The sequence below is a fragment of the Dasypus novemcinctus genome, chromosome 10, assembly GCF_030445035.2.
Source record: "Dasypus novemcinctus isolate mDasNov1 chromosome 10, mDasNov1.1.hap2, whole genome shotgun sequence".
Classification (NCBI taxonomy): domain Eukaryota; kingdom Metazoa; phylum Chordata; class Mammalia; order Cingulata; family Dasypodidae; genus Dasypus; species Dasypus novemcinctus.
Genome location: NC_080682.1, coordinates 84,528,641 through 84,543,898, shown reverse-complemented (window position 1 = coordinate 84,543,898; position 15,258 = coordinate 84,528,641). Strand labels below are relative to the sequence as shown.

Genomic DNA, 15,258 nt, shown 5'->3' with positions numbered 1-15,258 from the left:
AGAGGCTCCCATATACCCCCCACCCTACTCCTCCCACATCGACAATCTCTTTCATCATAATAACTTATAAATTGTGAGTTCGTATTTCATTGAATTTAATCTGTGGGACTCCTGACTACCTAAATTGAAGACATAATATTCCAGAAAGGGTTTACAATTGCTTCTTCTGGAGGTAAAAGTGAGGGATTACTTTATTCCTCTTCCATTTATCTGACGTAAAATTCTAGTTTTTTGCCTAAAGTAAAAATGTTAATTTCAACCAGTTCAACTTTATGAAGGCCAGGGCTTAACTGTAGTCACAATTCTGGTTTTCCCAGAACTAAATGTAGGGCTTTGATTTCCTCCATATGACCTTTACTCAACAGGTGAGAGAGGGCAATTTAGAGATGATTTTCTCTTTTTCTTGGGAGAAAACAATGTATCAAAAACTATGTTTTTTAGGGAAGCAGATTTGGCTCAACAGATAGAGCATCCCCCTACCACAAGGGAAGTTCAGGGTTCAAACTGAGGGCCTCCTGACCCATGTGGGGAGCTGGCCCACGCACAATGCGGATGTGCACAAGGAGTGCTCTGCCATGCATGGGTGTCCCTCGTGTAGGGGAGCCCCACCTGCAAGGAGTGCACCCTGTATGGAGAGCTGCCCCACGTGAAAAATGTTCAGCCTGCCCAGGAGTGGCACTGTACACACGGAGAGCTGACGCAGCAAGATGACACAAAAAAGGAGACACAGATTCCCGGTGCTGCTGACAAGAACACAAGTGGACACAGGGGAATACACAGCAAATGGACACAGAGAGCAGACAACTGGGAGAGGGGGGAAGGGGAGGGAAATAAATAAAAAATAAATCTTTAAAAAAAAAACACTATGTTTTTAAAAAATAATGTCTAAGATGTGTTTTTATTTTACTGAGAGAGCCCTTTACAGCATGTAGTCTATCATAATACTGGAAATGGAGGACTTCCCGAGGTTTTGAAATTAAATTTAATGTTAAAAGCTAAAATCTTTACAGCTGAAAGATTTTAATAATATATCTGCTAAAATAGAAATAGTTAAGGGCATGATTCTGGGGGGAGATAATTATTAAAAAATACAAAAATGTGATGAATATCTCAAATGAGATAATAAATTAGAAAAAGCTATAACCTCTCTAAACCAATGCTTTAAAAATTATCTTGGCATGGAAAGAAACTGATAAACAAATAGTGCTTTGGCAGTACTGATGTTCTATTTCATTTCCCCTTGAGAACAGGAAGGACAGGATAATTTCTAGGTCACAAAAAGCAAAAATTACCAAAGTTTTGAATAACTACCTAAAAATTAGTTCATTTCATTAATATTTTTTTCATAAAACACTAACACAGATGTTTGGACTCTCTGCCTTGAAAGTCTATTCTTTTTTAAAAAATGTTCAGAATGTCATGTTAAATCCCCATAAGAATACTATTGTAACTAGGACATAAATGCTAATAAATCCCAAGTTGGTAATAAATAAGACATTAAAATAAAAATATCACATCTGAGTCCATTTATAACTGAGAAGGATTTCTATATAATTTTAAACAACAGCATGTGCCGGAATGAAGCATAGTATTTTTATGTATATATGAAATACTGTATTGTAAAATATTAAGTGTCCATCAATCCACATGTATTTGAAAACAGCAAAAAAAAAAACCCCAAAAAACAAAAAATAAAACTATGCTTTTTCCCAGAAATATGATTATTCAAATGAGAAGGAAAAATATTTGTACCCTTAGGGTATTTGGCAATTCTATAAGCAACTTACTAATGCATATATGCTAAAATTAAGTTTACAGACAGTTTTATAATGTAATTCTTCAGTAAACAGCACAGAAAGCACTAATGGAAAAAAATTTCCTAGAATAGTCAAGTTTGTAGTTTTATCACCAATTATTAGGGATACAGGGAATTATCTAATTTTAGGGCTTCCAGAGGCCTCAATCTGCTAACCTTACCCCTTCATTCTCTAGAACAGTAAAGTAACAAAAGCCATGTGGCTTTTAGAGTAAATTAATTATCTTTTATTGTTCTAATAAGGGTACTCAGTAATTTCCTCTCTACAAAAACTAGAATCTTTATTACTATTATTTTTAATATATATTTTTATTAGAGAAGTTGTGAACTTGCAAAATAATTATGCACATGTGTGGAACTCCCATACAATATCCCTCCACCAACATACTACATTGTTATGGAAAAACTTGTTACAAATTATGAGAAAATAATTTGTTACAAATTATGAGTTAATATCATTGGACTATTACCATTAACTATGATCTGTGGTGTACATTTGGTATATTTTTTCCATACCCCTGATTTTTTTTTTTAAAGATTTATTTATTTCTCTCCCCTCTCCCCCAGCCCCCGCCCCCACCCCGGTTGTCTGTTCTCTGTGTCTATTTGCTGTGTCATCTTCTTTATCCGCTTCTGTTGTTGTCAGTGGCACGGGAATCTGTGTTTCTTTTTGTTGTGTCATCTTGTTGTGTCAGCTCTCCATGTGTGCGGCACCATTCCTGGGCAGGCTGAACTTTCTTTCATGCAGGGCGGCTTTCCTTACGCGGCGCACTCCTTGCGCGTGGGCCTCCCCTATGCGGGGGACACCCCTGCGTGGCACAGCACTCCTTGCGCGCATCAGCACTGCACATGGGCCAGCTCCACACGGGGTCAAGGAGGCCCGGGGTTTGAACCGTGGACCTCTCATGTGGTAGATGGATGCCCTAACCACTGGGCCAAGTCCACTTCCCCATACCCCTGACTATTAACAGAGTACATCTTTGGCCTTGGTGTAAGAATATTACCATATTGCTGTTGACTATAGTCCATAGGTTATATTAATTGCATTTTTCCCATGCTTCTTCACATTGTTAACAACTTGCAATAGTGATGTACATTTGTTCTACTTCATAGAAGAACATTCTTGTATTTGTACTATTAATCACAATTCACATCCAACTCTGGGTTCACAATGTTAATCAGTCCCTACATTATTCTCTGGCTTTTTTTCAGTTGATATTTATATCCTTAGACTACCCTTTTAAGCCACAATCCTATTTATAAACCTACTGCATTACTATAATGTGTTACCATCCACTCTATCCATTTCCACACTTTTACAGTCAATTAAAACTTCTACATAAATTAACTATCAGTACCTCTTCTCAGCCTTCCTCTTATCTCCTAATAACTTATACTCTAGGTTTTAACTCCATGCATTTATTCTTCATATTTTGCTCATATTAGTGAGACCATCAATATATGTCCTTTTTTGTCTGGCTTATTTCACTTAGCATAATGTCTTCAAGGTTAATCCATGGTATCATATATGTCCCAATTTCATTTCTTCTTTCAGCAGCATAGTATTCCTTCATATGTATATACCACATTTATTTATCCATTCATCAGTTGATAGACACTTGGATTATTTCCATCTTTTGGCAACTGTGTATAACCCTATGAACACTGGTGTGCAAATGACTGTTCGTGCCACAGTTTTCAGTTCTTCTGGATATATTCCTTGAAGAGGAATTGCTGGATCGTATGGCAGTTCTATATGTAGCTTTCTGAGGAACTGACAAACTGTCTTCCACGGAGGCTGCACCATTTTACATTCCCACCAACAGTGAAGGAGCATTCCTATTTCTCCACATTCTTTCCAGGATTTTTTTTTTTTAATAATGGCATTCTATGTGGTAGGTGATGATATCTCACTGTCATTTTGATTTGCATTTCCCTAATAGATATATGGAACAATTTTGTATGTGCTTTTTGGCCATTTGTATTTCCTCTTAGAAGAAATGTCTATTTAAGTCTTTTGTCCATTTTTCAATTGGATTGCTTGTTCTTTTACTGTTGAGTTATACAATCTCTTTACTTAGAATAGAAATCAGACCTTTATCAAAAGTTTCCTTTAATTACTATCTTTTGTAGTATTTTTTATCAAGAAAGAATGCTGTATTTTTGTTAAATGTGTCAATTGAAATGATCATGTATTTTTCTTCTTTGATTTATTAATATGGTGTATTATGCTGATTGCTTTTTTCTTGTGTTGAACCACCCTTGCATGCTTTGTATAAAACCCACTTGATTATGATTAATAGTTCTTTTAATGTATTGTAAGATTCGATCAGCAAATATTTTGTTGAGGATTTTTTGCATCTGTAATCATTAGAACACTGGGTCTGTAATTTTCTTTTTTTGTAATAGCTTTATCTGGTTATGGTATTAAGGTGATAGTGGCTTCATAGAATGAGTTTGGTAGCGTTTCTTCTTCAAGTTTTTGGAAGAGTTTGAATAAGATTGGTATTAAATCTTTTTTGAATGCTTGGTAGAACTCACCAGGGAAATCATCTGGTCCTAGGCTTTTCATTTTGGGAAGTTGTTTAATAACTCTTTCAATCTCTTTACTTGTGATTGGTTTGTTGAGGTCTTCTATTTCTTCTAGGGTCAGTGCAGGTTTTTCATATATACCTAGGAATTTGTCGATTTCATCTAGAATGCCTAATATGTTAGTGTACTGTTGGCATACATATCCTCTTATGATCTCTTTTATTTCTGTGGGTCAACAGTAATGTCCCCACTTACAATTTTTATTTTATTTATTTGCATCTTCTTTTTTCTTTGTCAGTCTAGCTAAGGGTTTGTCAATTTTGTTAATCTTTCCGAAGAACCAACTTTTGGTTTTGTTAATTCTCTCTAATGATTTTTTTGTTCTCAATTACATTTATTTCTGCTCTGATCTTTGTTATTTCATTCTTTCTGCTTGCTTTGAGAATAGTTTTCTCTTCTTTTTCTACTTCCTCCAGCTGTATAGTCAGGTCATTGATTTTAGCTCTTTCTTCTTATATAAGTAAGCATTGGGGGCTATAAGTTCCCCTCTCAGTACTGCCCTTCCTGTATCCCATAGGTTCTGATAAGTTCTGTTTTTGTTTTTGTTTTGTGATATGTATTGATTTCTCTCACAATTTCTTTTTTGATCCATTGATTTAATAGTGTGTTGTTTACACTATTATTTAATAGTGTGTTCCATGTATTTGTGAATTTTCCTTTTTTCCACCTCTTGTTGATTTCCAACTTTATTATTTTATGATTAAAGAAAGTGCTTTGTATAATTTTAATCTTGTTGAATTTATTAAGATCTGCCTTGTGACTTAACATATGGTCTATCCTGGAGAAGGATCCAGGAACACTTGAGAAGAATTTATATCCTGCTGTTTTGGGTGCAAAGTACTGTATATGTCTATTAGGTTTAGCCCATTTATAATATTGTTCAAATTCTCTGTTATTGATCCTCTGCCCAGATGCTCTATCCAGGCCTGAGAGTGGTGTATTGAAGTCTCCAACTATTATTGTAGAGATATGTTTCTCCCTGTTGTTTCGCCAGTGTTTGCCTCATGTAATTTGGGGCATCTTAGTTAGGTGCTTTATACATTTATGATTGTTATTTCTTCCTGGTGAACTGTCCCTCGTGTTAATATAGAGCACCCTTCCTTTTCTCTAATAACAGTTTTTACTTTTAAAGTCTATTTAATCTGATATAAGTATAGCTACTCCAGCTTTCTTTTTGGTTACTCCATGCATAGAATATGTTTTCCCAGCCTTTCACTTTCACTATATTGGTATCCGTGGGTCTAAATTGAGTCTCTTGTAGAGAGTATATAGCTGGCTCATATTTTCTCATTGATTCTGCCAGTCTATGTTTTTGGTTGGGGAGTTTAATCCATTAACATTCAATATTATTAATGTAAAGACAGTCTTACCTCTCCCATTTTGACCATTGGGTTTTAGCTGTTATATTTTATTTTCACCACTCTTTTGAGACTTTTAGTTACTTTTACCATTATAATCTTCATTTCCAGACACTCTTCCAAGCCTCTCTCTCCTGTATTTCCTTTTCAGGTGGAACACATTCTTTAGTATTTCCTGTAAAACCAGTCTCTTAGTTACAAACTCTCTCAGTTTCTGTTTATTTGTGAAAATTCTAAACTTGCCCTCATTTCTGAAAGACAATTTTGCTGGATATAAGATTCTTGGCTGTGAGTTTTTTCTCTTGCAGTATCTTAAATATATACCACTGCCTTCTTGCCTCCATGATTTCTGATGAGACATCAGTACTTAACTTTATTGGGTGTTCCTTGTATGTGATGCATCACTTCTCCCTTGATGTTCTCAGAATTCTATCTTTGTTTTTGGCATTTGACATTCTGATTACTATGTGCATCAGAGTAGGTCTATCTGGATTTATTCAGATGGGAGTACGTTGTGCTTCTTGGATACAGTTATCTATGTCCTTCGATAGGGCTGGGAAATTTTCTACCATTATTTCCTCAATTATTCCTTTTCTCCCCTTTCCCTTCTCTTCTTCTGGGACACCCATGACACATATGTTTGCACATCTCTTGCTGTCATTTAGTTCCCTAAGACCCTGTTCAATTTTTTCTATTATTTACTTTATCTGTTGTTTTGTATGTTTGCTTTCAGAGCCATGTCTTTAAGCTCACTGGTTCTTTCTTCTGCCATCTCAAATCTGCTATTACATGAATCCAGTGTATTTTTATTTTCATTTATTGTGCCTTTCATTCCCATAAGATCTATTTTTCTACATGTGCTTTCAAATTCTTCTTTTTGCTCACCCAGTGACTTAATATCCTTATTCTCTTTAGCCATCTCATTGAATTTATTATGGAGATTTGTTTGAACACCTGTGATCAGTTGTCTCAAATCCTTTATGTTATCTGAAGGCTTATCTTGCTCTTTTGACTGGGTCACATCTTCCTGCTTCTTGGTATGGATTGTACTTTTTTATTGGTGCCTTTATATCTTGCTTAATAGATACATTTATTCTCAGTGCAATTTCTCTCTTTAGTTTAGGGATTTCTTACCCTTTCTTCCTTGTTGGTTGTATAATAAGAAACAAGGATATAGTTGCTACTGTAAACTGTGGAGGATGAAACTGCTTGCATTGCCCCAGGAACCAGTGCAGCTTTTCCACTTTTCTCTGCTGTCAAGGGTAGGGACAGAGCTACAGCCATGTGTAGTAATCCAAGCTGTGCAGGTCAAGTCTATCTGTAGTTGCCTGGAGAGACTGATGAAGCTTCACACTCCTTCCTCCCTTGCCCAGGTAGTGATGGAGCTGCAGGTGTGAGCAGCAAACTAAGCTGTGTGGGTGAAAACTGACCATGGCTGACCAGGTAAACTTCTGCCCCCCTCCTCCCATTTCTGTGTGAGGATGAACCTCCAGAGTACCCAACAATCTAACATGTATGGGCCAGAAGTACCTGCAGTTGTCCTGAGAGGATGAAGGAGTACTGGTCCCTCTGTTCTTTAATGGGTGTGGATGGAAACACAGGTGCCCAACAAAGTAGTGCAGGCTGGAAGCACCTACAGTTTTCCAGAGAGGCTGATGAAACACAGCTCCCCTCTTATCCTACTGGGGCGCAGGGATGGAGGTAAGGGTGTCCAAGTATCCAGTCTGTGTGGGCTGAAAGTGCCTGCAGTTGCCCAGAGAGGTTGGGGAAACACCAGACCCCTCCTATACTACGGGTGAAGGTAGGTATGGGGTTGGAATTGAAGATGCTCAACAAACTAGTCTGTGTGGGTTTAAAGCACTTGCAGTTACCCAGAGAGGCTGAGGAAAGACAATTCCCTTCTTATCCTATTGGCAGGTGGAGATGGAGCCCCAGGTGTCTAACTATCCAGTCTGTGCTGACCAAAAGCCCCTCAGTTGCCTGGAGAGGCAGTTGCAGGTCCCACCAGCTTCCTCCTTGCCAGAGATGGGGCTGGAGTCTAGGTTAGGGCTACAATCTGACCTGGGTGGAAAGAAGCCAGTACCTACTGTCGCTGTGATTTTCAAACAGCTCTCCTTCCCCTTAAGCCAGGGGCAGAATTAAAATGGTGGCTACTGGCCTCTTTTTGACTTGAACAGTTTCAAACCTTAACTGTTCTTAGGATTATACTTTAGCCAGCTGAGTTTACTAATCAGTAGCTGAAGTCAGTGCCTGATTGTCTCTTTCTCCCATTTTTGGGAAATGGAGCATCCAACACCAACCATGGAATAGCTCCCAAAGTGGCTTGTGCCACCAGTGGAGAATGGGCACCAGCCTCTGTGGTGTGGAGTACTCTACTCATGAATCTTCACTGCAGATGGGCATTCTTTTTCCAGTTTTTCAAGGATCTTGCAGGATGTTCTTTGGGTCTCCTAGAACCCTCAAACAAGTTCTTTAGATAGCTCTGGGTGATTACTAACTGCCATGTAGGACAAGCTGACTCTTGGAGCTCCTTACTTGGCCACCAGCTTGCCCCTTCCCCTGTGTTCCATCCAGAATCTTTTTTATAAAAGCAATGTATGATTGTTAAATATTTTATATAACTTAAATATATATGTGATATATAGGTATATTTGTGTGGGTGGAGGGAATGTGTATGTACTTCAAACAGACAAGAATTTAAAATAATTGGAAGTCAAAACTCTCCTAATCCTAATTTCCAGAGATAACCACTATTAAGGATTTAGAGTAAAAATCCTTTCAGATTATTATGATATATATAAATATATACATATGCACACATACACATACAAACATGCATACAAGTAACTTTAGGTCAAAGCAGAATCATATTATATACCTTATATTACTTCCTTTTGCCCACTTAGCAATATATAATGGGAGTTTTTCCACATCAGTACATAGAGATCTACCTTTTTGCTTTTTAGCAATTGAATGGTATTTAAAAGATGAGTTGTACCGTAATTAACCAATATCATACAGTGAACATATAAGATGCTTTTAATTTTTGCTATTATAAATATAAATTATTATAGCTAGTCTCTTACCTTCTAAAGAATGCATTTCCATTAAGGTAAATCATCTCTTACATTGTTAATTCCCTTATACAACCTAAAAAGTGCTTGTTATAAGATTTCATTTTTGATACTAGATTGAATCATTGTACATATAAAGTTAGAATTTCTGAGAAATATATGCTTCTTAAATGGCTTTTGAGAAGGTAAGTATGTCCTGCAAAAAATATAGTAGTAGTACCCTAAAACATTAAATATGTGTAAGTTTCTAAGAAGATACCATAATTTATTTATGCATTTTATTGCTGGTTGACAAATGAGTTTTTCCCAATTTTCTACTATTTCAAACAATGCTGCTATTTTTGTGCATGTTATGGATATATGTGGGCAAAGGTCCTCTAAGAGTGGAATTTCTGTGTCAAGGAATATGTTCACATTCAGTTCTATCAGAGAATGAAAAATTATTTTTCAAAGTGATTATAACAATTTACACTTTCACCAGCACTATTTACATGTTCCATTTGTTTCATATCTTTGCCAACACTTGATATTATCATATTTCTAAACTTTTGTCAAATAGTGGGGATAAAATACTCTCTCATGGTTTTAATTAGCATTTCTCTAATTATGGACATAGACCTTTTTTTTTTATGTTTATTACCAAGTGGGTTTCCATTTTGTGAGATAAAGTCTTCTGTCCATTTTAAAAGTAGGCTGTTTGCTTTTTACTTATTGATTTATAGGAGTTCTTTATAATCTGAATATTAATTCACTGACAGTTATATGCTTTGCAATCATATCTCACTGATGTTTGCATTTTTACTTTCTTTAAGGTATCTTTTAATGTACAGAGTGCTTAATTTTAATGTAGTCGAACTTGTCAATCTTTCTTTTTTGTGTTTGACACTATATGTGACTTGTTTAACAAATTTTTCTCTAATGTGATTCATAAGGATATCATCTGTTGCTTTCAAAAAGTTTTATACTTGGCTTTTCATACTTAAGTCTTTAATTGGTATAGAATTGATATTCATGTATGTATGGTATGAGGTATGTGTACATTTTTCCATTTGGTTGTCTGGTTGTCCCAGAAACATTTCTTGTATTGCCCAACTTTTTGCTACTGATTTGAAATGCCAAGTCTGTCATAAATCACATTCCCATACACGTATGTGTCTGTTTCTGGGCTCTCTATTCTGTGCTATTGGTCAATTTGTTTGTGATTGTACCAATACCACACCATCTTAATTACTACACTCAAATTAATTTTGATATCCGACAACGCAAATTCCTACACTGTTGTTTTCCTTCAAGAGTGTGTTCGTATTAATAATTCTTGGGCCTTTGCTTTTTCAGATATGATTCTGATGAGAATTGTACTGTCTGTCTCTATTATTTCGAGGAAAACTGACCTCTTTTTAATATCGAGTCTTCCAATTCATGAACAAGATATGTATTTCCATTTATTCAGGCCTTCTTTTATCCACGAATTTTATTATTAATTACACCCTGCAATTCTTGCTTTCCAATTTACCAATATTTAACATGTGTTTTATCTACTTTCTTTGGAGTCCCATAGATAGCCTTTGAAATCTTCATTTCAATATTTTCTCCTTGTGCACAAGGTTTGAGAAAGGATTTTTGCATCGTCTACAGAGAATATGATGACAGTGTCATAGAATATCTAACAAGGAAGATAGGATGGGGCAACCAGATTATTTGCTTCTAAACTGGGTTTCAGTATTTTGTGAGCAATTTTTTCTATAAAATCATAAACATACTTTGAAGCCAAATGTAAATATTTTTTGTGTGTAAGATGCACAAAGTACTTATAAACAGTTAATTGAGTAATTCATTTATCATTTGGATTATTCACTATTCATGGGCCTCTGCCTTAATAGTGCAACCAAAAACTGAAAGAAAAAGGCTGAAGTGAATACAGACATTAAGTAATATATAATAAAATATTTTAAAGTTGACTTTCATTTTTACAAAGCCTGCTTAGAGAACTAGTAAAATAATTTGGAATTTTTTTTCAAAAGTAAACAAAAAATGAATGAAAAATTCTTAATATTTATACCAAGTAAATCAGTGTCTCTGACAGAAATAGTATGGATACTGATTCTTTGTCCTATTAATTCTGGAAGGCTCAAGAATTTCATAGATTAGTAATTACTGAACTTCCTGGGGCAAAAAATAGAATATTCTCAAATCAAAGAAATATTGTGAAAGAACTAAAAATTACCTGTAGAGTACAATTTATCATCCTTATTACGTAGTCAAACTGTTGGTGGTCTAATATTGCCCGGTTTTGTTGGACATGCAAACCCAGCTCATCAGTGAGACACTGTCTTGCTGCCTTTCCTTTTAGGGCTCTCAGTGCAGCAGGAAGGGTCTGAGGAGAAAAGAGGTACAAGTGATCAAAGGCACTACTGGAAAAAAATTACTTTCAAACATCATATTGAAAGTTCAAGCGCATTCTTCAGACCATTTAACAAAGTTATTAGTAGAACAAATTCCTGAAAAGGAGCAGGTTTGATATTAAGAACAATTATAGAACAAATGGTTTGCAGTTATTTTTTCTTTTGTAATCCAGCCTGAAAAATAAGTAGAATTAGTTTACATGATAAATTGAAAAAGCAATAAATACCACCTTTTAAAAAATCTTATCAAAACTTTGGTCAACAAACTGACTATGGTTTTAGAGCATGAGTCTAAACCTTAGGCATTTAGATACCTTCTTTACATAACTGGCCAATCCTCCATGGCAAGAATAGAAGGAAAATTAAAAATGCCAGGAAACACAGGAGATTTCGTACTTTGAAATTGTCAGCTATTTAATCACTACTCACTTTTAATTCATGCCTGCAAAGTTCTACAATCTCTTCTCATTTCAATATCATAAAGAATAAGAAAGAATAGAAGAGAAAGAAAGAAAAAGAGAAAGAAAACAAAGGTAGCTAGATACAAGACTCAGAGGAACAAAAATAGAGCTCTCTAAGTTTATGCATTAAAACTCCTTTATCCATAAAAATGTCTCCTTCAGTTCACCATTTAAGTCCTATTTCATTACTATAAAATATTAATAAGCTTATTTAACTTCGTAAACCAAACTCAGAAGCAAGTTAGAAAGAAAGGAGAAGACTGAGGGTGGGAGGATGTGATTCTGTTAAGGGAGGTAGGGTACAAGAAAACAGGTATGAAGCTGAAAGTAAGTGAAGTAAAAGAAAATTTGTAATAATTCAACCACACACAAAAAAAGTGAATACCAAAAAAAACAAAACACACTCCAAACTTAAAACATAAAGAGGCTGGGGTCACTTAGTACAGATAAAAGCCTGTACATGTTTTACCAGGCCCTTGTAATAGATGTACAGAACTATGACAGTGAGTCATCAAGAAAAGATTACATTATGTTCCAACTGCTCTATTGAACGAAGGAAGAAAACATGCTTTAAAGCAGTACATTTAAGTTGAATAATTCAGCTTTTATAATCCATTATATATTCTGACTAGATTATTTGCAATACAATTATATTTAAAATGTTTATTTTCTAAGTATATCAAAGTCAGGTTTAATGAACAATGTTTAAAATTTTGAGGAAAATAAAAAACTACAGTATTTCTCAGGTAGTCATATAATTAGACTTAGTTTACAGTTTTAAATCTTATATACTATTCATTTAAAATGATAAAAACAACGAAAGAAGACATTATAGGGAAAAGGGATAGAATTTGAGGAAAGATCAGCTGGCAACCTGACATGTAAATCCGAAAGGGAAATGATAAATGCTTACTTGGGGAAGACGGCATTTTATTACCTTTTCAGTCTCCAAAGTTTTATTTTCAAATATGAATGAGATGCAGTTCCTAACAACTTCCAGTCTCTGTGCACTATTGAAAACTGTTGTCATCTTATCCATTATTGAAACTAGTAAAAGAAAATAAAGAAAACACATATAAATGAAACTCCTTCAGCAACTAAAAAAGGGGAATATTCCTTTAAGACTATTTACCTGAACAATACATAGTTTTTTCTCCCCTTTTTAGCTGGCAAAGGGAAAGTATTTCATTTCACTATTCCGATTAAATTTTCAGCCTAGTCAAGGTTTATTGAGGATAATTTCACAGAATGGATTCTAATGATACACTTAACTATTATGCAAATTCATTCATAATCCAAAGGAAAATTACATTAAACAAAAGCAATCATCTATTTTTAACTGTAATTGCAAACAAACTGACAGAAAATATTTGGGATAAGGACCATGATGAAAATAGTTAAAGCTCATAAGAGGACTACTGATAGAAAAAAATTTTGATATTTCTTAGATATTTCCCAAGAAAAATAATATATCATAAAAAATTAAATACTAAAAATTTGGGTTGAGGAGACTCGAAAGGAAGCAGCAGTATAAAAAAAGAGAAATGATCATGGAAAAGAGACTGCTATACTGCCTTAGGAAAGTCACATTTTAGTTCTGTGAATTTAACATCTTTCACCTTTTACAATAGAGTTGGGTAATTTTAGTCTAGTATTAGGCTAAAATTATTTAAATTTAATTCATTACAAGTATATTAGGAGGATGTAAATGCAAGTAGTATTTTTTTAAAAAGTAATTTCAGAAAGAATTATACTATATGATTTGTACATTTAATTGTACAGCTTCAATAATTTTTAAGCCATAAACAAAGACTGCTTTTATTTTATGGTTGCTCCTTGGAATCTAAAAAGGCACTATCCTTCATCTTCCCCCATTTCTAACAAAAAAGACTACCGTATCTGACTCATTGATATCCCTTTCATTTGTAATTAATATAAAACCTTATATCCCTCAAATCATTGTTTAAACTTTATTTTTATTTTGAAATAATTTTAGGCTTACAAGAAGTTGCAAAAATAGCATAGAAGTCCCATGTACCCATCACCCAGTATTCCGCAAGGGTGACATCTTATATAACCATAGTGCTTTATTAGAATAAAGAAATTAATGGGCAGAATACAATTAATTAGGATGACAGACCATACTCAGATTTTATGTTTTCTTCAAATCATTTTTTTAAAGATTTATTTATTTATTCCCCCCCTGCAGCTTGTTTTTTGCTGTCCTCTGTGTCCATTTGCTGCGCATTTTTTCTGTGCCCACTTGTCTCCCCTTGTTGTGTCATCTTGCTGTGTCAGCCCTCCATGGCGCATGGGCCGTCAGCTCTCCGCGGTGCATGGGCCAGCTTTCCTTCACAAGGAGGTCCCAGGACGCGAACCCAGGGACTTCCATATGGTAGCCCAACTGATTGAGCCACAGCCGCTTCCCACTTCAAATCATTTTTAATCATGTAACATTAACTTTTGGTATGACTATGACGGTTAAATTATTTTACATAACTTTTATTAAATGTTTATTCTTAACTGTGGGCTCTGGGTGCTTCCCACACATGCAGGAGGCTGGAGGCATAGACTGAAACAAATCTATTTTTAGAGTAGAAATTTCTCAGTCTCCAAACAATACCACAAAATTTACTGACAGAGCAACATCTTTAAGTTACATTTATAAACTTTTAATTTTAAAACATCTTTAACAGTATAATTAATTTTCTTTTTGCTGACCCATTAAATACTCATATTTTCTTATAAAGTTCATTTACCATCTGGGAATTACTATTTTCCTTTGGAGATTACAACTTATTTTACTCACAGAAGGAAATTATTCACTTGGCGCTACTGATACTTCAGGGATTGGCCAAATCTCCAATGTGGCATTTTAATACTAGCTTTCTAACATGTGATAACAACTCTGGTTTCTGGGCACTTGACTTCCCAAGGACTCCTTTTTAAAGCTTTGGCTTTCAAATGCTATTTGTAGCCAATCACCATTCCTCTGTCCCTCTGGTGAATAGCTAAAAGGTAAATGGATTAAACTCGCTAATGAAAAGACAGAGATTGGTAGAATGGATAAAAAGCATGATGTACCTATATGGTGTTAACAAGAGATTCACTTTAACTTCAAAGATACAAATAGACACAAAGTGAGAGGATGGAAATATATAACATGCAAATAGTAAAAAAAATATAAGTAAAAAGTCTGGGGTAGCTATACTAATATATAAAATAAGCCTTAAGTGAAAAAAGGGGTCAATTGAACAAAAAGACATAACAAAAATATATATGCACCTAAATATAAGAAACAAATGCTGATAGATTTGAGGAGGAAAACAGTTGTACATTAATAGTAGGAAATGGCACTACATCATTTTCAATAGCTAATAGAACATCTGGACACAAGACAAATAAGGAAACAGAAGACTCGAATGGTATTATAAGCCAACTAGATTTAACAGGCATGTATAAAACACTACAACCAACAGTGGCAGAGTATATAATCTTCTCTAGTATATATGGATCATTCTTCAGTACAGACATATGTTAAGACAAAAACAAGTC

At 34.8% G+C, this 15,258-nt stretch overlaps 1 protein-coding gene across 5 annotated transcripts in view; it reads right to left on the bottom strand.

Moving 5' to 3' along the window:
• The window catches only part of SBF2 (SET binding factor 2), a 685,940-nt gene that overhangs the window by 275,733 nt on the left and 394,949 nt on the right, over window positions 1-15,258 (bottom strand). For all 5 annotated transcript variants that reach the window (XM_058305757.2, XM_058305758.1, XM_058305761.1 and 2 more), the window contains 2 exons: window positions 12,641-12,750; window positions 11,065-11,214 (listed from right to left, as the gene is read on the bottom strand). In XM_058305757.2, coding sequence (XP_058161740.1) covers window positions 11,065-11,214; window positions 12,641-12,750 — 260 coding nt within the window. The remainder of the gene's footprint in view (window positions 1-11,064; window positions 11,215-12,640; window positions 12,751-15,258) is intronic.